Raw genomic sequence first — 24,694 nt, 5'->3', positions numbered from 1 at the left:
GGTCCATGTGCACGTCCAATTTTAGGGTAAAATCCGAGATCTGCTTTCAGGTCCAAGTCATTAGTCGAATCCAGGCCAAAATGAATGTACAATTTCAGTCCAAAAGCTGAATCAAGCCCACATCAAATGTTAAAATCTAGGCATAATTTCAGGTCAAAATTCAGGTTCAATTTTGGGACCAAGTCTAGGTTACAGTCCAAGTTTAGGTCTTATTAAAAATACAAACCTAAAATATATAATACTAGCAGTAGCCCGCGTGTATCGCCTCACGTCTAAATGAGAGCAAATCACTGTACTCAATCAAATGTTCTAACCCTTCGAAGAAAAAACACTTTGCTGCTGTGATTATTTAGATTCACTATAACGGAGATAACCGGAATGTATGACCAAATTGCCTAAGTGTACCTCTAACGCTAGACGCCACTACGTTACTGATGTTTATCTTGACTGTAATCTGACATAACTAGTTTGAGTCTCTTCGCGTTGGGATTTAACCTACTGCTACTGAAATCGGTTATCGAATATTGTTATGTTTGTAACACCAACTTTTTTTTCAGGCCCACAGCAAATCCTGCCCCAGAGTGTGTGCGTAAGGTGCTCGCACCAGCTGTAGTTTAAGTGCACATGTATTAGTTTCAGCTTTGGGGTATGAAATGGGGAAGGCAAATGAGGAAGCGTCTAACATAGCTCCAGCCATCCCAAGCCCCTACCTAGCGCCTCCACGTGGTCTTACCCGGTAATGCTCTTTTGAGTAGCCAAGCTAGGATGTGCGATGATGGGTGGTTCCCGGCTGCCTGATCTCATAACTGCGGGTTTGGATGACGGCTGAGCCACACGACATTGTTAGTAGGTAAGCTTAACATGAGTTATTTTAATTATTTGTTTCGTTTTAGCTCATGAAGCAAGCTACTGTACAGTGAAAACTCGGGCCGAAGAAAGTTTAAATAATGCTCATGAATACCAGAAGAAAAGATTGGATTAATAATGCAAGCACTCATGTAAACTCAAATAAAGCAACTCTATTCCATTCAAAGGACTGCTGGTGAGATTGCTCTATTTTTGTCCATACATCTTCATATAATGTATATACACATACTTTATTACATTACCATATACCATCATTATCGTAAAGGGGAAGGAGCATCAGGGTATCGAATGAATCGAAGGATGAGGATCAGGACTGGATGAGGGATGTGGTAACCAGCCCAAGTCATATAAGGTCGGAAAGGATTTTGACGCACCCTTCTAGCACACAAATCATCACGCAAGATAAGTTTACACGGCGAAGTTATGCATCTAGAAACCGAAAGTCTATGCTGGAAGGAGTGTCTTATATTCCCGCGGAATCATATAAGCGAAATTGCTTATAGATCCACTCAACCCCTTTTGGTCCTTCACGAACAACATTGACATGAAAGTTGCTAGGTAGATTAATTCGATTCTGCAGTAATTCTACTTGCATACAATGGGAAACCCTTGAGGTGATGGTTGTTACCACCATACATACATACATACACATGTATTAGTTTCAGCTTTGTGTAAAGCATTTAGGGAGCGAGTTGTGATTCTTGAGAGACTTTTGAATATTGTGGAAAGTTCCTAAGAAACCTTTTAAGTCTACTTCGGTAACAGGAGATGGAACCGATTTTGTTTTGACAAACGAACAAAAATTTTAAAAATTTAATCTATACTGATTTCATTTGAAATGCTCATTTTGTAAAACGCGACCATTTTTAGTACAATTAAAACTTATATAAAAACGATCCTTCTACTGTCACTTTATTACCAGCAGTCATTATACAAGATAATTATAGAATCGTACCTTGAACCCAACCAGAAGGTATAATCATTTTGCTCAATGTAATTGTAAAGAGTCATGTGAGAACACATTCATTAAGTAAATATACCTGGCAACCTTTGAACGCATTTGTTTTCCATGAATCGATTACCGGCTTCATTAGATAACTAATCGTTAAGAAAAATGCTCAGGATCGAAAGTGAGGGCTACCGGAAAGAATTTCTCAATGCTACTAAGGTCCTTTTGCAAAGTTACGTAAGAATTGTTCCAGTCAAGGGCATCCAAACATCAACGTCTGGTACGCGTGAAGGTATCCATCCACTAGTTCCAAATGTGTCAATTTCAACACCCACATGGATTCTTCGTGCTAAACTTTACGTAGCAACAAAACAAACATCTGTTTCCGGTGCCTACTCTAGTTGGAATCAATAAGAATCATCACGCCACCGCCACTGGTGGGTGGATCAGAACTACGTACTTTCAGTCGAACCTCTCGTAGAACATCCGGTGGTGCTCTGAATAGGTTGAAATGAAACAACAAAAAAAGCTTGCTTTCTAGCACAGCCCAGGTACGGCGGAACAGACCGAATGCGAAACGTGGTAATGTATGTCAGTGAGCGCAAACATCATTAGCATTGGGAGCTCTCGTGCGTCCACTTGAGAGTCCTGCCAGCGGCATTCGAGCTAGCTAACCGTTTAGTTAAGTTGTTTTTGCTTCAACGGGAGCAGAGATAGACTATAAGTAGGAATGTATAGGTAGGTGTACCTGTAGTGGAGGTGCATGGTGCGGTACGTCACCATTTCCGGTCACCATTGCTGCTTGTGCACTTGTAGCGACGTTGGCGGGGGCGGTGCTGGTGTTGTTGTTGCTATTGTTGCTGGTGGTGGTGGTGGTGGTGGTGGTGCTTGGGGGGTTGCTGTTGTTGACGCTGTTGCTATTGGTGCTGGGCGTCGTAATGCATGTGACGCTATTTTCCTCTTGGGATTGTTGCACTTGTATGCTTGCACCGGCTGTGGAATGGAAATGTGATTACAAAGACGTATTGCAACAGGGCGTAGATGATTTTCGTAGCAGTTGACGAGAGAGAATGATACATAGAAAAAGAGTTGTTTTTAGTTCTAGGTTTTTAGATGGATTTTAAAGAATGTATGAAGTTGAGAAATTAAGTATGGTTTGGCGTGGAACATTCACAAAGTTATAACTAGTTACTAACTAGTAGTTTGAAAATATGTAAAAATTTCAGAAAGGGCAATCGTGCGAAATAATTTATGCATCAATTATATTTTAATTTCAACCGATGCGATGGTTTGCATTAATTTGATTTTCATTGTTGCCAACCAATAACTGGTTTAGGGTTTAGAAAAAAAGCTTGATAAATGAACATGTGCGGGAGACAGGCTAAACCGAGGTAATCGAACACGTACCAGCTGCCATACTGCTGTTACCGCTGCCGGTGGTAATCAGAGTTGCCGTTCCGGCCGCTGCGGTTGCCATTAGTGTGGCGGAAGTGGTGTTTGCGTTAACGTTATTGCTGACATTATTGTTGATGGTGCTGTTCGTCGGCGTCGCTCCTGCCGTCGGACTGGTTGCGTTCCCTTTTTTGTGATGGTGATGATGGTGGTGGTGCTTTTTCTTATTCTTAATGATGATTTTCCTTTTCAACAACGAGGGCGGGGGCAGATCCGATCCCGGTTCCAGGGGATGGGAGTCTAAGGGCCTATCTAGTAACATATCTCCAAAAATATCACGACAGTAATTTGCTATTTTTGCCTGCGGAACAAATATTGAATTTTGATTGATTAATTGGTTTTCGTGTTCCATCTGTACGAAACAAAATTAGACAAACTCACCTGCTGCCTCGGGTTACAGTGGTTTTCGAAACTTAGTATCACAGGAAATTCGGATGTCTTGAATGCTGTTTCAGCTATTGCTTCTAGCACGTCTTTGGCGCAGATCTCCGGGACGAAGGTGTAGCCGTGGACTATCACAGGCTCCTCAGTGCGGCCGTTCCAGAAATCCAACTCGACACATCTAGTCAGCGAAAATGAAAAAAATACCCCGTAAGCGTCAGGCGAGACATACAAACTTAATTTTCTCGTCACGTTTACTTCGCTTATTGTGAATGAATCGAAAAAAAAAAATCGGCAATTCTTCAATCGAAGTTGATTAGCGTTGACGAGAAACGGATTTTTTATCAATGGTTTGATTCAACAGCTTGACTACTAACCTGCATCCAGCCAACAAACTTTGACGGTAAATCTCCACCGAACTCTTGCCCGTCAGTTGGTGCCCGGTTAAGTAGGTATTGTGCGATGAATTGATAAAGTAGTGAGAAAGCGGTTGATCCATGTCATCACAGAGGTCCAACTTGCTGGCAGCCATAATCGGATTATCCTCCGACATTAAATATCTGTTTTATTTTCGGGAACCACACAAAAGAACGAAAATAAAAGCGTACAATTTTATGAGAAAAAGCTGGCATTTTAAAAGAATTAAACCTTAATTTTCCCCTGTCAGCAATTCTTCGCACCGTGTTTTCCCTAATGGGACGCGAAAACACACAATGCGAAATGGGAAAGTTTTTCGCTTCTGCTCCCCGCCTTTCGTGACCACGCGATTAAAAGTCACAATTTTCCTCAACCTACCTCAGAAATCCATCGAAGCTAAGTTGACCTTTCTGGGCGTTGAACTTGTTCGGCTCGTACTCTTGGATGATGTCCCTTGCTCGGGCTGTGTTTGCATACGGATGTAGGATTTCATTAAGCCTGGGATCGCGTTGCGTTTTGTTTAGGAAGTCAACCAGCTGCGATGTGGACATAAGCCGTCGTTTGGATGTTCCGACCCTGTATCAGTTTGCCGGGAGAAACAAGGGTAAACGTGAGGGTTGTTGATTAATGCTTCTGCAAATTAGACGACTATGGTGTTAAGCTGCCGAGCGCACACCGCACCGGTGCGGCAAGGGGACTGACTGCTGGTAGCGAGTGGCAATGTGAATCATTCATTTCTCAAGTGCCAACGAGATTGCTTTGCTATCAATGCGGCAGCTTCCGCACGGCACGGGACGATCCCACACAAAAGTTTAAATTAATTACAGCTACCACTGGTAATGAAAAAGATGCGCCACCCGGGGGTTGAGAGCAGAATCAATCACTGTCACCGAAGATATGTTGATTCATATGCGTGTACGATTGTAGGCAGCAGAGAGCTCTCCTTTTACGGTAACGATGGACGACACGATTTTTCAAACTCAATCCCAGTCACGTTTGTTAGATGTCATTTTCAGCTAATTTTGTAACATAATTGGAATTTTTGCTTCGTTTTTACTTGCTCGTTGCTTAGTGAATTTGAAGCATAAAGGGCCTCCACCGTTTGAGAATTAATGGAGGCGCATGGTTATTGGTGGGCTATAACATTCGTTAGGTTCGAGATTCGTTTCATTATTAAAGCAACTTGCGGATTTTGTCGACCAGTGTTAATCTTATTGATCGTAATGAATAGTTGATTCGTTGTACCATGAATTATACATATCGATGATATCTGATACGCTGATGTCGGTCGACTAGAGTAAAATCTTGTACCACATAGAGTGGACTTCGGTACCAAGAAACTTTTCCATTTGCTGATGATAGTTGTTAATTTTGTATGGATATCTACTCTTAAGTCCTCATTATTTCTAAAAATAATCACAATATACTTCATTCTGAATAACATATCGCATATTGAATTACATTTCTAACTGTAACCAGATTTAACTTATAAATTACTCAACACTTTACCGTTACAAAAGTTATTTGCTTCGATGGAAAATGTTTTAAATTTTTCTAAATAAAGAGTCAAGAATGAGATGTATCATTCAGCTGACACATCACTAAAATTCGATCAATAGAATTGCAATGGCCATGAAAAGCCATGACAAAAAATGAACCGGCTCCCCAATCTGACCGTCCCTCCAAAACGGTCTGATCATCATCATAAAAATGAACAGCATTCTATAGAACAACAATAGCGTTTATTATCTACCGAATTCTTGCTTCAGACATCCCTCATAATTTTGACACTGCGTGTGTGTGTCCATATATAAGGATATCGATATTCGACTCAGTTTCGGACCAGGGATCTGTCGAAAAGTCCCCTAAAGAAATGTTTACCTTCGTTTTTTTTCTTGTATGGAGCACCCAAAAAGGGATTTTGCATACCAAAAGGAACAACCGTGGCAACCGAGTGCTTTTAAAAACGGTTCTGCTCTAATCCTCCCTGCCAACGGGGACACCAGTCTCTAGCAGTTCTTTTTCTCGACAGACAGCATTTTATGCGAGATACTCACAGTTCATCGTACACCTTCTCCACCTCGCCGCGCTGGGTTAGATTCTTGTACAGATTGAAGAAATCTTCGAACTGAAACTTGGACAGTGCTAGCGTGTCTGCCTTGCCGGATGGCAGTCCGGAAACGTCCAGCGCCTTTTCCACACGCCGTCGGTCATCCTTGTTGGTGGCGAATGTTTTGATGATACTGACGAAGACAAGAATAATGGAATAGAAGGATTAAATAAAATGGTTACAAATGTAACTAAAATGAGTTCGAATTTTTTAGACTATGATTAAATGTATGATGAGAAGGTTTCTATACGTTATTTTATTATATAGGGTACGGGGGGGGGGGGGGGGGGGGTATGTTCAGCCCATTAAGCGGTAACCTAAACAATATACAGGAATTACGTTGAAACTATATTCATTCGATACAAGATGTTTATACCAGTTGATAGAATAATATTTACTGAATATCGGCGTGTATTTTGGTCTTAATGTAACGTTACTGAATTTGAGTTATAGTCGCGAGAAATGATGAAGTCGCTGCGGCTAAATTGGGCCCATTTTCTATAGTGGTGTCTGTGTTTCTTAAATCCGACCAGCCGAAATAGCCTGCACAGCGATTAGATGCTTTTCAAAAACAGATCAAAAGAGAGACCGATGGATAACGTGTCGGTATTGCCTAGATACCGGCTCATTGAAGATAACTAGTTTTGCAGTGACAACAGTTTGCTGCTGGCGCTAGTGTATCATTGAATCGTACATATGCAATAGCACCAGAAGCAAGTGATTGTCATTCAAATACTAGCTATGTCAACACAATAGAAGAGTTTCAAGCCACACATATTGGTAGTAGTGTAAATAACGATATGCTAGAATTAAAAACAAAATGCTGCTAATGGCTAGTGAATGAAAATTGATTTATATTTTCATATCAGAGGGAAATTGTTGTGTTCTTCCGTAATAAAAAAAAAGTAGAATTGTTCTGTGATAGCATATTCACAGCTGTTTAGTTTCTAGAATAAGTAAACGTGTTCATATTTGTGTCCATCATCAAGAGCGGATACGCGTAAGCGATTGCGGGAAAGTTTTTATTTGGGAAAGCGCAGCAAAAAAGGTAATGTACGCCGAATTTAGTAGCGTGCTGGAAATACCCTCCCGTACCCTACTAGCTGATCTAGCCAGCTTCGTACTGCATAATGTAGCACTGAGCATTTCTTGACTAAGGAGTGGTTTAAACTTCTATCAGAACATGCTTCTTACGCGAGAAATACACGTTTTGTGTTTTAGTTACCTGAATAATTCTCATGTTTAGTTGAAGGCGGAAGAGAGGGGAGGAGTTTCAAACCGCCATTATTTTTTTTTGTTGGGTATTTTTATCACTACGACCATTTGTTTGATCTATTGTGATATATCCCCCATTTTACTATAGCTATGTTGTCAAGATGACGCACCACTATTAGAAGCAACCGTCATTGTTTGACTAATAGCATTTGTCCAGTCCGGTGATACATTTTGGATAAAGTGCACTACCGTACTGGGAATTGTTCTCCAAATATCAAAGGGTTCTAACAGCCCTCTGTCGAAGAACCTTAATCTTTTATTAAAAATTGCCGGACATCGGCATAACAGGTGTTCCGAGTCTCCTTTTCATATGCCACAAAAGCGACATATATCATCTTGAAGTTTTCCCATAAGCTTCAGATGATAGCGGCTCGAACAATGTCCTTAGATCTTTCTTTGAAAGCTCCAGTATTTTGCGAGTCATAGAAATGTTTGGAGAGATAAACCGTTTCGGCTGCCTAGCATTGAAAGTGTTATTCAAATTTGATTCCACTTCCGTACATTCCCATGCCTTCAGCTCCATTTTTAAGGTAGAAGCAGATAGGCCGCAAAAGGGCTCAGGTCCTACAAATTGATGAGATGATCCGAGTCTTTCTAGTGCATCAGCTCTCTCATTTCCATCAATTCCACAGTGACCTGGGACCCAGTACAAGTTGACTTGGTTACGACGAGACAATTTTTGGAGTGATTGAATACATTCCCAGACAAGTTTTGATGTGCATGTCGCCGACTTTAGAGCGTTTAGAGCTGCTTGACTATCGGACATGATGCATATATTTGAATGTCTATAGTTTCTGCGCAAGCACACAGTAGAACACTCTAGAATTGATTGAAGTTCAGCTTGGATTACAGTTGGCCATCTGCCCATAGAAATTGACATGTCTATTCCTGGGCCAGTTACTCCTGCTCACACTTGGTTGTCCATTTTTGAACCATTTGTGTAAAAAACAGACGAGCCTTGGCGAAGATCGGGACCACCGTCTTCCCAGGAATCACGCCTAGGCTCAAATACACGAAAATTTCGGTCAAAGTTGTATTTTTTCGCCATCCAGTCTTCATTATTGATTACCAGAGGATTAATACTAATAGTCTTTAGAATACTGAGATGACCTGTGAGATCACCATCGAAGAGGTTCATAGATCTTTTGATCCTCAGAGCACTCTTTTCAGCTTCTAATTGTATGAACTGATGCAGCATATAAAGTAAAGCATCCAATGCCTTCGACGGTGTACTTCTCATTGCACCTGTTATTGAGAGAGTGGCTAGCCTTTGAAGTCTTTCTAGCTTTTTCTGAGTAGCTTTCACTTTTGTTTTTGGCCAGCAGACCATCGAGGCATAGGATCTGGATTTCACAATAGCCGAATAGATCCACTGGATCATCTTCGGTTTCAGTCCCCATTGCTTACCAAAAGTTCTTTTACATATCCATAGAGCATTTGTAGCTTTGTTTACAGCTTGCTCTAGATGTGTATTCCAATTAAGTTGTCTGTCAAGAAATACTCCAAGGTATTTGACAGTGTATGAAAGTTTCAAGAGTGTTCCTTTCGAACTTATGTTACTCAATGTAACTTTTTTTCCTTCTCGTAAATGGTATGATAGTAGTTTTATTGGCATTGATGTTGAGGCCCTGCCTATCACACCATGATGAAATAAAATTCAAACCAATTTGCATTCGGTCAGCGATGATAGAATCAAATTTCCCACGAACAATTACGACTATATCATCTGCGAAGCTAATTAGCTAATTATTAGAAGATCATCAACTATTAAAGACCACAATAGAGGTGATATTACGCCTCCTTGTGGGCACCCTTTCATTGCTCTAACGCTTATGGATGTACTTCCAAGTTTTGCTGATATATCTCGTTTTGATAACATTTCGCCAATCCAGTGGATAACGGATACATCGAAACCACGTTTCATCATAGCCGCAATCATTGAACTATGGGATGAGTTATCAAAAGCGCCTTCTATATCTAGGAAGGCTGCTAGTGATATTTCTTTCGCTTCAAAAGACTTTTCTAGTTTCCTTATAACCGTATGTAATGCTGTTACTGAAGATTTACCTTCTATATATGCAAATTGATATTTGCTCAGAGGGTTTTTAACTAAATATGATGATTTTATATGCTCATCAAGTATTTTTTCCATTATTTTCAGCAGAACCAACGAAAGGCTTATCGGTCTAAAGGACTTTGGTGAAGTCTTGTCCTTTTTATTGACCTTTGGGATAAAAGTGACCCGCACTTGTCGCCATGCTGCTGGTATATGGCCTAGTATCAGGCCGGACTGATAAAGGTTTGTCAGAGTAGGTGTTAAAAACGCCTTGCCCTTCTGTAGTAGTACAGGAAAGATTCCATCCCTACCCGGTGATTTGAAGGGTTCAAAGGTGTCAATCATGCATTCCACTTTGCTTCTCGTAACAATTTTTTTGGCCAAAGTCAAACCGCCATAGAAACAATCTGCCTCCAAAAGCTCCTACATGCCAAATTTGATTCCATTTGCTTCAATAGTTATGAGTTATGCAAAAATTTGTGTTTCATTTGTATGGCAGCCCCCCCTCACAGAGCAGGGAGGGGCTTAAAATCACCATAGAAAAAGATCCAACCTCCAAAAACCCCCACATGCCAAATTTGGTTCTATTTGCTTGATTAGTTCCCGAAATAATGAGAAATTTGTGCCTCATTTGTATGGGAACCCACCCTTACAGAGGGGGAGGAGTTTCAAACCACCATAGAAAAAAATCCAACCTCCAAAAGTCCCCACATGAGAAATTTGGTTCCATTTGTTTCATTAGTCCTCGAGTTATGTAGAAATTTGTGTTTCATTTGTATGGGAGCCCCCTCTCCTTGCAGAGACGGGAGGAGTTTCAAACCACCATAGAAAAAATCTGCCTCCAAAAGCTTCTACATGCCAAATTTGGTTCCATTTGCTTGATTAGTTGTAGAACTATGCAGAAATTTGTGTTTAATTTGTATGGCAGCTCCCCTTACAGAGGAGGGAAGGATTCCAAATCGCCATAGAAAAAAATCCTACCTCCTAAGACCCCAACATGCCAAATTTGGTTCCATTTGCTTGATTAGTTCTCGAGTTATGCCGAAATTTATGTTTCATTTGTATGAGAGCCCCCCCCCCCCCCTGGCAGAGAGGTGGGAAGGGTTTCAGATCACCATAAAAAAATCCAACCTCCCAAGACCCCCACATGCCAAATTTGGTTCCATTTGCTTGATTAGTTCACGAGTTTTGCAGAAATTTGTGTTTTATTTATATGGCAGTCCCCCTTTACAGAGGAGAGAAGATTCTTGAACCAGCATAAAAACCTTCCCCGGCCCTTAAAACTCCCACACGTTCCCTTTTCACGTCGATCGGTTCAGTAATTTGCGAGTCTATAAGGCTCATACAGACATTCATTTGTATGGGTATAGATTCTTCCAGACCAAAATATGTCTCTGAAAGAACGGTGTCCTCTCTTTTGTTTTTGTCTAGGCACGTCCGTTGTTATGGCAATTCACTTTTATAAATTTAGTTGGTACAAAATAGGCAGAAATGGTACAACTTTTAAACGTAAAAAATTATAGAACAACGACAAAAAGTTGTAAAAACCAAACGAAGAAGACACCTTAAGGACAAAATATATACGGATAACTATATGACAATAATGCAATGATAGAAACAAGAAACATATGAATTGATACGATAACGCAAGCAGTACGCAAGTGTGACATGCAATAATGATACGAAAAGATAGAAGTATGATATTTTTTGAAACGGTAGTTCTTTTACAATTGATGAAGGGACGGTAGGGTAAAGTAATGAAAATTTTTTAGAGTGGAGGAGAAAGAGCGGAAAGGCCAGAGAGAAGAGGGGGGGGGGGGGTTATTAGTAGCTACGCTTAACAAATAGTCGTTGTGACTCCTACATTTTGTCCAATGCTGGAAGGTGCATGCGTCGAACCAAACTATAATCCGAGGTTATAACCTGATGCGAGATTATAAACCTAATCCTTATAAACCTTGGTATAAACCTTGGTATATGGCTGCTACTCGAATAAGAATCCTCTTATATTTAAATTAAATTGACTCAAAGCAAAAGTTATGAATATGTTGAAGTGCATTAAAATTAAATTCAAATTAAAAATGCATTACCTAGCAGAACAGCAGCAGTTTTGTTCTTGATTTCGATGACAATATAATTAGCAAAACGGGTTTACTGTGGTTTGCAAAAGTCTGATGCCCACCTTTGAACAAAATTTGGGTATATCAGTAATAACTTCCTTAAAGACATAGTAAAGTTTGACTTTCCACGACACAATCATCCACGACCAGTTTCCATACCGCGAGGCTACTCTAGCTGCTCACGCTTTTCTAGTTTTTTCTACCCAAATACCAGATTTTTCTGTCAGCAACTGTGATTTAAACACCAAAAAACAACTATCTGAGCCTACTACCTATGGCGAAAAAAATATTCGAGCCACCTGACCAAAATGCACCCTCTGTTTGCCAGTGCGAAAAACAAAACCATCACACCGTCGAAAATCGTTCGATAAAAAGTATACGCAAAAAAAAAAATAAACGAACGGGATTCTAATCACCAGCTTGTTAGCAAGTCCCCAATAGCGGGGGCGGGACGGTTCTCGTAAACTGCTTTGTACTCATTGTTATTACTTCCTGTCCTTCGGCTGCTTTCGCCGAGTTCCCAGACCGTACGCTCGGTCGGCCGGGGCTAACTTGCTACTTGATGTTGTGGTAGTCGCTACAATGGCCCTTTTGAAAACAAAAACGAAGAAAAAAAAAGTTTAAAAACAACCAATAAGAGCGCAGTAGACCTTCAACGTGACTGTCGATTTCCTTTCGGGTCGAAACGAGAATAGCACTTAGCCGGCAAAGCTTCAAGCATAGAAAATAAACAGGGAGTAAAATAATGCTCGCAAAGCTCGTTCTCCAATCGGTGTGCCTTTTGGGATTTTCGACTTGACCTGCATGGGTAAGAAGTCACGAGCTTTTCGCAGAACAGCTCGATCCGAGATTCGCCGTTTGTGCTTCGGAGTTCGTTCAGAATTTTTTACAAAATCTAATCAACATGATATTAAAGCTGTTGAAAAAAAACACACTTCAAGCATAGGTAGATACTTTAGACTGCTGCGACTAATGGTTTATTAAAAACAACTTACGTGCGTTCGCTCCGTAAATGCTAAACGATTACCAAGCGTCTCCATGAAACAAGATTAAATGTCAACGCATCAACTTTTTCGGTAAGTGCCACATGTACCTCGCATTAATTTTGTTTTTCCTTCAAAAACCTAATTGCTTTAAAAAATTAGGCGTCCTCGTCGGGAGCAAACAATAAAATTAGGTTGCGAATCAAGCGAAAATGCAAGTAGATCTAATTTTATAGCTTCAGCACCGACATTTTCCATCATAATAAAAAAACGATTAGTACACCAGTGAAAACCAACCACGTCAGCCGGCTGCTGGCGCATACTATTTGGGAAGCCATCACGAGACGGGGAAAAACCCTCCCCCACACAGATTGGCACTGACAGTGACTGAATTGTGGTGGCAGCGACGGTGGCGTTAGATGAAAAATTTGTCGAATGCGAGCGACGCAATGCCTGTGACCCAAAAATGACCGGAAAGGGGTTCGGCTCCTTTTTTTCGCCGCGTTTCCTGCATTTCATCGACTTCTTTCCCATGCCAACTGGCATATAGCCATTTGGTACGCTGCTTGGCTGTTGGCTGTGCGTAAATGAATGACTAGTTTCTCCGATTGCTGACGACGATGGACGATGGAATGATTTTTGTTTCGGCAGCTTTTGTTTGCTGTTGGTGCCATGATTAATGTGGCTGAGACCGGAAATTAATATTCTTTTTCTCGAATATTGTGAACTGAACATCGTATGCAAATAGACTGTGTACGGCTTTGCTTGAACCGAGCTAGAATATGATTGTGGTTAGGATAAATCCAGTTTTGCGGGCTGTGTGTACGGTTGGGTCATTCCAAAAGGTTTATTGTTGTGTATGTCTCTTGATGACGCAATTCGATTGTTGCTATTGTTGGTGTGGCTGCCAGTGTCGTCTACATAAAGTACGGCAGGGCTAAATTTATGTAAGCACCTGAAATATTGTGCTAATCGAAATAATAATAATAATAATGCATTCACGTCATATAAGAGCAGATGTTTATCGTTAATGCTAAAAGTTTATTATACCAGAATTACTATAAACATTACTCAACCATACTGACCAGCTTCATGTGTGCTACATAGCTACATAGAAAAGCCAGACGACTAGTATTTGAGTAAAAAGTGTGATTTTTTGGTTTTCTGGTTTTCTGGAAGTGATGCTTGATATAGAAATGGTAAGTCAACTGCAGGCATTCATTTTCCACACAATTTCAAAAGTCGGGTCAAAAACAGTATACAAAAAAGACTGTAGTGTTCTCTTTTGTGACACTTAATATATACACAAAATTTTACATTTCTCACTTAAAATAGCATTTAAATTGTAAAAAGAATAACTGAGAAAACAAAGCTACTAAATTCCGCGTTCGGAACTGGATCTCCGTATTTATTCGATAGATTCGCAAAAAAAGTTAAAAGTTCGTTTCATAAATGGTGACAGTTCTTCCTATATCAGCTTAACAACAATGCTGACAAATCCATATAAACAGAGTTGAGAACAATACAAGCTAGCTTAATTTAAAATTCAGCTACGATAGTCACTAGCGGATATATTGCAGATTTAATGTGTCAGATGTTTTGCTCGTAAAATAGCTATAAACTGTAATGGTGGTATTTTAGTACAGTAGAACCACTTCTGTGCAAATTACGTTTTGATGAGAGCTGATCTAGTTAGTTAGCAATATGGCGAATGGGGTATCAAATAACAGGGGTTTTCAATGCGATTCATTGGGGGGACAATTGAATGTATTTTGAGCCGTAGTAGACATTCCGAAGTATCCCTTCTTGGTTCTACCGAAGCTCAAAATTGGCCGTTTTGATTTTTTTTTGGAAATATGGCAAATGAAAAAAAAAATACATCCAAAAGTCCACTCAATAACTCGTGTTGAAAAACCCCTGAGATTTCAAACCGCATTGGCCATATTACCGAAGACAATTCAAAAATGGCCAATTTTGAGTTCCGGTAGACCGATAACGAATGTTCCGGAGTGTGAGACATGAACCAGCGCTCTACAAGATAGAACAAGATTCATTCTTATTGACCTCAAATGAAATGGATATCTAGTAATATTTGGCAGGGCGGTCTTCAGAGAAATTCATCAAGACTGAGGTTTGATGTTTTCCCGACGTTTCGACACTTTGTTGGTGTCTTTTTCAAGGGTTGAAATGGATAACTTTTGCGCATTCTGTTAAGCATTTTTCTAGTTTTATTTCAACTGCTACTTATGACGTCAAAAAATCCCACTGCAATTATGAATATCTCCGGGAAAATGGAACCCTTAAAGGGCGTATCGAATGTGGTTCTTTTAAGACTAATTGCACAAAAATCAAACGAAAATCAGTGCAGATAGAATCAAAAGTGTAACTGAAAGTACTGTCATTTTTTATTTCGGGGATGTAAAGGTTAAAAATAAATATACCGCAGGGTAGCATTCTTGGCCCAGAATTATTGGTAACATTTTTTTTTTTATTAGGGGAGTGTCGTCGTGGTTGGGCCACGTTTTGGAATTCGCCCATAACTTTCGTTTCAAAAGGAATTTTGGAAATATAAATACATCGTTGCAAAGGTCTAAGAATGAGGTATATTTTCGGAAAGTTTTGAACTGATTGCTTGAAAAATAAAAAAGTTATATGCATTTACGTGAAGACAAAAAATGTTGTCATAGTCGGGCCATGTTGTAAAGGTTGGGCCACCGCAGAAAATCTAAAACATACGTATTTAAATTCTATATAGAGACATGAAAAGAATGAATTCCGTGAACAACGGCTCAAATAGGTACAAATACCTTATTTTTAATTGCATTTTTGCGAAATTTTGACGATCTTGCAAAATCAATATTGCTACAATCGCCTTTTCCGAAAAGTACAACTACAATGAATAATACAACAAAAATCTAGGTTTTTAACGTATTAATTCTGCTTTATTTCACCACATTTTACGTGACTGACATTCTTTAGCGATTATTGCGCTTCTGCGCTTAAAATTATGGTGGCCCAACCATGACTACTCAAGTGGCCCGACCTTTACAAATAGCACTTTTCTAGTATTTCACCTTAACCTTCCCAAACACCTTACTAAAGGGGATTTTTCTGTAGTCTTCGTGTGCAGCACAACACACTTCATACGTTTTTAAAATTTATCTCGATAATTGCATTTCATGAATCATTTCTTGAAGAAAAGTTCATTGCGCCTGGAAAACTTTTTTTTGTAAAATTTAATCACTGAATTCAGTACGGGTGTTTTGAATACACGATTGAAACTCCCAATATTGTGAAAAGTTAGCTATCACAGGAAGAAGTTTTACAATGGTTGTATCATGGATATCATGAGTTACTAAAACTGTAAAATCGTGATGGCCCGACCATAACAGTGGCCCGACGATAACGACAATACCCTACATTTCTTCATGACACAGAGAATTATTTCAGATTAATTTAAGTTAATGCCTTTAATAACATAACTGCCTAACTGGACTTTTCAGTTTCGTTTCGTAAATTTAACATTATTGTGCTGAATAACGGAAACGACAAGTTTTTTGAATCAAGGTTGATTGAGATCCGATACATTTTGCATAAAGCAAGTGTTTTGTCTCAGTTTTGCAGTGATTTGTGTTTTTTCTCAAGATCAAGATCCTCCACATTAGGGAGGCGGATTCGCGATTGGACGTGAAAATGTTTCATGTCAATATTTTTTCGTGTTTTTACCAAAAACGAATTTTCTTTCAAATATTAATACGTGCTTTGTTCTCGGAAAAGGTGAATTTAGTCTTACTAAGTGCAAGAGCATTCGGAATAACGTGCGTTTATGTGCGAGGGATTTCCGGTTTAAGATGGGAAATTTTTTTCGCAGGAAAATTAGTTGAAGTCTTAGAATTTCGTTTTTTTATTCAAACTAATACGCAAGTGATAATTTGTGCATTTTTCGCGTACAAAATTATGTGCTGTTCTAAGTTGTGTTTGGTTCTAAGTTTAGTGAATGAAGAGAAGATCTTTGTAATGGTCGTGCTGATTCGGTGCTTGCTGTTCAGTTAGTTTTGGGGTTGACCTTGAAGGAAAATCAAACTCTGCCGAACCCGAGCTCCTGGCAACGACGAACGCCGACAACCACGAAGTCGAAGATTTTTCTCTGCTATAGAGTAGGGCGGGGCATAAGTGCGATGTTTGAAGTTGTCATCAATTTTCGTGAGATATAAAGAAGAACAACAACAAAATATATTTTATAGTGATGCAGCTACTCAATGTCTTTACATTCAACTATAAATCATCTGGAATAATACTGTTATTGAAAATAAATTCTTCATTCTTCTGATCAAGTGCCGATTCGCACTTTTACCCCACTAGCGGGGCAAAAGTTCGATTACCGCGGGGCAAAAGTGCGAAGCTCGAATCCATGAAATTAGCGCAGCAGTAGCTAACAAAACCATATTATCGTCAATCTGCGGTATGTTTCGGTAAGGAATATTCTCAATTTACACCTTTCCTATTTTGCGCTGGTGTATTGCAGCCTCCGACAGATCGAAACTTCCCCAAACGTTTGTTTTTTATTTCATCAGCGGAAAAACATTGTTTTCCTTCGACCAACATCTGTAGAGCACAGTTTTCTGCAGATCTTCCATTTCTAGTAATATAGTGCCAAAAGCTGTATATAAGCTATACATTTTTGCCTCGTCCGTGAATCAAAATTTTGCCCCGTCCGTGAATCGCACCTTTACTCCGCTAGGCGCTTGACAGGGTTTGATTAAATTGTGGAAAAGCGAAATATATTTTGTAAATTCTTTTCACCGTATTTTAAAAACAGATACGTGAGTGATGTAAAACGCTGCTACAAATTTTCAACAAGTAATATCCTCCTGTTGATTATCGTATTTGCCGTATAATGAAAAATTACATCAAAACCGCCCTAAAATGACATTTGCACATAACTCAGCAACTATACTTCGTCAGCAACCAAAGCCTACGTTAGATTCAAGCAGTCAAAGTAGTCACCCATTAATGCCAATGTAGTCAATTTACTCGGAATCTGCACCGATAAATCATTAAATCGCATCCTTACTCTATAACAAAGGTAAAAATGTACTTTCAACCACATTTAAGGTTGTTTTGCGCACAAACAGAAATTTCATTTCGTTTCAAACTAATATGTATGATTGAAATGAAAATATTTACATCGAAAACTCAATTTGACAATACTTTACTTTTAATTCAAAACTGCTATTTTCTTGATTCAAATAGAATTTCGTTTTGAAACAAAAATATTTTTAGGTTGTTCTAAAAATTTCGTTTGAAACACGATTTTTTTCGCTCCGTGATAGAAACGAAACCTTTCCTCGAAGAACCCCGTTGAGAATCGCGGCTATAACGCTGACGGATGAAAAGCGTCGCGCGCAGTACCTTACAAGTCGCAAGGACCTGCATAGTGTCGTCGTCCCGTCAGTAAAATGAGTTAGATTCTCGATCCATGAATCGAACTTTTACCCCGTCAATAAATCGAACTTTTGCCCCGCAAGGCGATTGACGGGGTTTGATTAAATTATGGAAAAGCAAAATATATTTTGTAAATTCTTCTAACCCCAATTTCAAGAGAGATATCTGAGTGATGTAAAACGCTGCTACAATTTGTCAATAAGTAATATCCTCCTGTTGATATCGTATTTGCCGTACAACGAAATATTACATTAAAACCGTTCTAAAATAACTTTTACCCATAACTCAGCAACTATGATTGGTAAACAACAAATGTTTATGATAAATTTAAGCTGTCAAAGTACTCACCCATCCATGCCAATGTAGTCAATTTACTCGGAATCTGCACTGATAAATCATTAAATCGCACTTTTACCCCTCCCGCACTTTTACCCCTCCTTACTCTATACCTCGTGTTCCTTCCACCCTACAGCAGGATGGCAGCAAATTCACGTACCTCACTGTGCTGATGGAACGGGCAAGAGGACATTTTGCAAATACATGCCGGTGAGATCGTTTCGTATTTTAATTATTTATCATTACTATGATTTTCTCTATGCTGAATGCAGAATAGCGAATTTTACAATTTTTTAATCTGACTTACCAATTTTCAATGGTGTTAAATTTATTTATTTTATTTTTTTCTTTCGCTAATTTGGTTTTGAACCTATTTGGAATAATTATTAAATTATAACGCAGGCGTATTAATAATCAGTTATATGTATAATTTATTGATTAAGCTTGACTATGAATGCTCTCTTTTCATTTCTTCGTTTACGCTGGTTAGTTGAACAATTATTTTGCTATTTTTATTTCTTATTCTCTTCTAACACTTCGGTAGCTGGTGCGTCTTATCTATTTTCAGAGAGCGAAATAAGGCGCTATAACCTTGGCCTATTGCAGCCTGGCTTATGGTCGAAGTGCCATAAGTTCATCCCCGAGGGTCCGGAGTATTATTTAACCTTTACTAGCTGAATACTCCCAACGAACATGAAAACTAATCATTAACAATAGAACAGAAACGGTTGGTACGAGACGTCCCCGTTTCTTCCTCCCCTGTTGATTCAGAAATGTATTTATGTATGAATAAATTATTCACACAAGATTCATTTCACAGAATCGTCTTTGCGGCAATGCTTCACAGTTGGCCTGGCCGATTTGACTTTTGTGATATATCTAGGATATTTTACAAATGTCAATACTGACAAGAAAATAGTTTGAAATATTTCTAAGATAAGAAATAATTTTAACTATTTCCAGGAATCCTTTATAGTGGCTGTGATAGTATTAATAAGAATAAGAATAATAACATAACTGCCTAACTGATGGTTCGGTAACTTTAAGAATTCTTTTTATATCATTATACCATCATTGCACATTGAATGCATTTTGTGACGTAAGGAAAATTGATTTTCTTGATTGTAAGTACAGCTAAATTTCAAACAGAATTCTCTACAAGTAAATCATTAGTGGTATGTGATGTGACGTCGGTGTTATCCTCAACCAAAAGCCGACGTTTGGCAGGCATTGTTCGGCGATAATGTCTAAAGCAGGTAGACAATTTGGGTTCATCACAAATATAGGATGGAAATTCAAGGATCCTCATAGCTTGCGGCATTGCACAGCTCTCTTGTACGATCTCTAAAATGTATGCATAATTTGGAGTGCATATTACCCTATGGAACTTGTGGATGGAACTTGTGGTTTGGTTGACGTTACGTAATTTAAGGGGGGGTTATGCCAAGCGTTAACTAATATTACATAGGAGAGGAAGGGGGTCTTTACACTTTACACTTTACTCTTTACTCTTTACTCTTTACTCTTTACTCTTTACTCTTTACTCTTTACTCTTTACTCTTTACTCTTTACTCTTTACTCTTTACTCTTTACTCTTTACTCTTTACTCTTTACTCTTTACTCTTTACTCTTTACTCTTTACTCTTTACTCTTTACTCTTTACTCTTTACTCTTTACTCTTTACTCTTTACTCTTTACTCTTTACTCTTTACTCTTTACTCTTTACTCTTTACTCTTTACTCTTTACTCTTTACTCTTTACTCTTTACTCTTTACTCTTTACTCTTTACTCTTTACTCTTTACTCTTTACTCTTTACTCTTTACTCTTTACTCTTTACTCTTTACTCTTTACTCTTTACTCTTTACTCTTTACTCTTTACTCTTTACTCTTTACTCTTTACTCTTTACTCTTTACTCTTTACTCTTTACTCTTTACTCTTTACTCTTTACTCTTTACTCTTTACTCTTTACTCTTTACTCTTTACTCTTTACTCTTTATCATGGGCGTTAAATGTAGTGGTTGGTGACAAAAATTTGACATTGACAAGACATTGACCATTCTTTCTTGCTACCAGTCTTGCGACATCCCAAGCAGCAATGTGAGTTTTATTGTACTTTTATGGTGGTCTTGAAGACTAATTTTGCTCTTAAATGCCATCATAGGAGTGTAATAAAACCCAAATTGTTACATGGGATGTTACTGGTACACAAGCACGGAAAAGAAATGCAAGAACAACGAAAACATCTTCTGTTCTACGTGTTGTACAGTTTTCGGTATGGTGGAAGTGGTGGTTCGGTGGTGGAACTTTTGACGTAGGACTACGTCTTTGTTTACTATACCGGGACTGGGTAGCACATTGTGAAAACGGAAATAGAAGTGTAACGTTGGAATGAAAGATTTCAAATGCAAATAACTACTAAACTACTGAACGCAACTGAACAATTTATATGTCGTTGGATAGATAAAATGACCAATTTTAAGGGGGGCGTAAGAGGGGGCTCCTAAACAAATGAAACACAAATTTCCTCAAAACTCGAGAACTAATCAAGCAAATGGGACTAAATTTGGCATGTGGGTTTCAGAAGGCACGATTAATTTTAAACGGTGAACTGAGACCTCTTCTTCTTCTAAGAAGGGGTGCTCCAGTACAAATGAAATAAAAATTTCCTCAAAACTCTAGAATTAATCAAGCATATGGAACCAAATTTGGAATGTGGGGTTTCAGAAGGCAAGAATTTTTTCTATGGTAAATTAAGACCCCTCCCGTTTTTAGGAGGGGGTACCCATACAAATAAAAATCAAATTTCCTCATAACTCGAGAACTATTCGAGCAAAAGGAACCAAATTTGGCTTGTGGGGTTTTTTGGAGGCATGAATTTATTTATTTTATGATGCTTTGAGACCCCTCACCTCTGTGGTACAAGGATAATTCATTACCATTTCAACCTTTAAGATGTACACAAGTGATTTTTAAAAGAAATTTCTATGTCTCAAAGGTTGCAGGCATTGTACTTATGAACCCCCATCCACGTATTTTCAAAGCCACTATTGCATTAAATGAAGAATTGAATCTGAATATTTCGCTCTTCCCTTTTAAACATTCACTTAAACAATGGCACTCACAGATTCTTATAAACATACATATACCAGAAATGCAGTTTACATTAGTCTTTGATCCGATGATCTGATATAGTCCTACGTCACCTCTTCGTACAACCCTTAGGGCTGTATACCTTGTAGTTTTTTACATTTTCTTTTACTGTTGCACACGTACGCCAAACATACAGCTTTCCCCCAAACAACACAGTTTTAAATAAGAAGGTTCCCCATACACCTTATTCTCTATCACTTCTCCATACTGTTCTAACTATAACTGTAAGCAAAAAGCGGCAAATGCATGTCATTTGTATACGACATTTTGATGACTGTTCAGCTCACGTACAAAAATGTTTGATTAATATCATGTACGTATACGGGCTACTGTGTTACCTGACTCATAACGAATATACGTTATATACGGGGGAGGGTCTCGTAACTCACTAACTTTGTGGTTTTTTGTTTAATTGATCATAAATTCGAATAGAGCATACAAATATCAACTATATAACATAAGAAATTACATGTTTACTCCAAAAATAAAAGCATGAGAGATTTTAGAATTTCGGAAATAGGGGTTCGTTATGACTCAGGTAACACAGTAGTCTCGACACTTCCAAGAGATAGGCACTGTCGATACAGAAACAGTACTGAGCGATGGTATTGGTTAAGAGTGTGACATGGCATTTCATGCTGGTAAATGTATAGAAAAACTGTAACCGTTTTGGTCCCTCCTCTTTACTCTTTACTCTTTACTTTTCTTCACTCTTTACTCCTCTCCACTTTTTACTCCTCTTCACGCTTTATTCCTCTTTACTCTACACTTTTCTTCACTTGCTACTCTTTTTCACTCTTTACTCTTTTTCACTGTTTACTCTTCTTCATTGTTTACTCTTCTTCATTCGTTACTTCTTCTTACTTTTTACTCCTCTTTACTTTTTACTTCTCTCTACTCATTGTATCTATTACTCAATGACAGTAAAATTACATATTCAATTTTATACACTGAGACATAATGGGTTAATTCTATACTACTGAATGTCTCTTAGAGAATGCATGTAATTTTTTATGATGAATTAGGACACCCATACAAATGAAAAACAAATTTCCTGTCAATTCGAGAACTAATCAAGCCAATGGAACCAAATTTGGCATGTGGGGGTTTTGGAAGCAGGAATTTTTCCTACGGTGAATTGAGACCCCTAGACTCTCTAAGAAGGGGGGGGGGCTCCCATACAACTGAAACACAAATGCCTGCATAACTCGAGAACTAACGCAAACAGAACCAATTTTGGGTCATGAGGGCTTTTGGAGGTAGAAGTAAAGTTCGAAAACAGACACTGAGGAAGCCTACAAGTCGTAGGCGAAATACGTATCTGTCAAGAATAAACATACATAGTAGAATTAAATTGGATAAATTTTCTCTTTACTTAATTTGCAGGTCTCGTATTCTACTAAGATGCTCCAAAAACTTCAGTCAATTTTTTTTAATTATTTAGTTAGTTTGGAAACTAAAATTGAATTAGGTAAATCTGGACGTCGAAAGGCGGACAGATAAGGAATGAATTTTACAGATGCCTCTGACTGACACGTAAAAGTAGTGGTAAGTTATATAATAAATCAGCAATTAAAATTTGGAGTGAAAGCTGTTAAAACCACCAGTTGTAACACCAGTTGAACCCACAGCAGTTATAAATTATGCCGCTTGAAGGGTGAAACTTATTAGGCACGTGGAACACGTCAAAGTTTCTCTTCAGCTAGGATCACTTTCTACCGTCCTAACCGACTAACTGCAATTGAATTTGAAGGAGACACTATACGTATTCACGATGAGCGAAGTTCTTGGTAATTTGGCTTGTCAGAAATGAATGAATTAGAGCACACATTCTACAAAATTACCAGATTGGCTAGAAAAGCTTGATTAAATAACTTTAATAAAAGAAATCTCAACTTTTAGGACAATTTAAATAACATGCCTAGGCTAATTATATTCAGACGCAATTTGAACTTTGAATTTTGAAATTAAACTGTTATCCGTGGCAACCTAAGTACCAATGTCAGTTTTATGGCGCTCTTATTGAGGTTTTCATGACAAAATTTTAGTCATAAAAAACAATCATAAAAGTGTAACAAAATCTAAACTGTTGCATGGGAACCAAACTAACGTGAAGTTTTTCGAAAAGATTTTGAATTCTAGGCATTTTTCAAATAAAGACTTCTAGATTTCAGACCCCGTTAGCATTTTTTAGTCTTATCCCGCTGGTCACTGCAAGGGTAAAAAGCAGCAAAAAAAATTCTTTACCTGTGCAAGAAGCAACTATTCAGCCTTTCTCGCGAACGCGGTTTAACGTGACGCTGCATTTTAATATTTCAATTTCTGACACTGACGGGATACGGATATCGCACCATTTCCTAATTTTCAGACATGACAAAAGAAAACAGTTTTCTTCAGGTTGCACAGGTTCGGGCCACCAACGAGGCAACGATGATGAATCAATGTTGTGACACACCATTTGAGTGAGGAGCAGGGTTAAAGGTACGGTGCCGGGTTTTTTTTTGTCGGTTTAGCTGTGTATAACCTTTACCCAACCCTGGAAGGTGCCGGTAGCAAGGGCGCATCCGACTGGATTATGCAAATTGTATTACTTCCAGGTACTTTCAGGAGAAAGGAAAGGAAACTTTTCTTTTCTTTTCTGTGCGGTAACGATCGTTCAGTATCGGATGATATGACTGGTTCTACCGAGAAAATAAGAACGATGGGAGAAATGGAAAAGAAAAATCGAATAAAAAAGTAGCTTACATTGCAATAATTAGGATACAGGTATCACAGGTTTACAAGTTGAAAAATCTTTTTCTTAGTGTTTTTTCTAGAAACTTTGGTGAACCCGAGCAGGAGCGAAGAGCAAAATAATATCAATATGTGTTATGGAAATCGAATAACTCATATCAAAATTTGGTCTTGTTTTGGCTGACATAGTTGCTAAAATAATAAAAAATAATATCAAAATTTTGCTCCTTTAAGGGCAAAAGAATAACTACTTGTGTTATTTGAATAACAAAGCAATAACATGACCGTATTCAGAATTTAGAATAACATATTTTAGTATTATTAAGATATTGAATAACAAATGTAGTAGCGTATGAGATTTAAAAAAATCATGTTATAAAATATTTATAATCCAAAAATCATTAAAAAAAATCATGAA

The 24,694-nt window shown here is 38.4% G+C and overlaps 1 protein-coding gene across 3 annotated transcripts in view; it reads right to left on the bottom strand.

Moving 5' to 3' along the window:
• LOC128743743 (1-phosphatidylinositol 4,5-bisphosphate phosphodiesterase classes I and II) overlaps positions 1 to 24,694 on the bottom strand; it is a 158,383-nt gene that overhangs the window by 10,225 nt on the left and 123,464 nt on the right. For all 3 annotated transcript variants that reach the window (XM_053840396.1, XM_053840395.1, XM_053840397.1), the window contains exons 6-11: positions 6,124 to 6,309; positions 4,445 to 4,642; positions 4,027 to 4,209; positions 3,650 to 3,830; positions 3,224 to 3,569; positions 2,565 to 2,809 (exon numbers count right to left, since the gene is read on the bottom strand). In XM_053840396.1, coding sequence (XP_053696371.1) covers positions 2,565 to 2,809; positions 3,224 to 3,569; positions 3,650 to 3,830; positions 4,027 to 4,209; positions 4,445 to 4,642; positions 6,124 to 6,309 — 1,339 coding nt within the window. The remainder of the gene's footprint in view (positions 1 to 2,564; positions 2,810 to 3,223; positions 3,570 to 3,649; positions 3,831 to 4,026; positions 4,210 to 4,444; positions 4,643 to 6,123; positions 6,310 to 24,694) is intronic.

This window comes from Sabethes cyaneus, chromosome 3, assembly GCF_943734655.1.
Source record: "Sabethes cyaneus chromosome 3, idSabCyanKW18_F2, whole genome shotgun sequence".
NCBI classification, from domain to species: domain Eukaryota; kingdom Metazoa; phylum Arthropoda; class Insecta; order Diptera; family Culicidae; genus Sabethes; species Sabethes cyaneus.
Note: the sequence above shows the minus strand (reverse complement) of the source record. Positions and strands in the feature narration are given on the sequence as shown.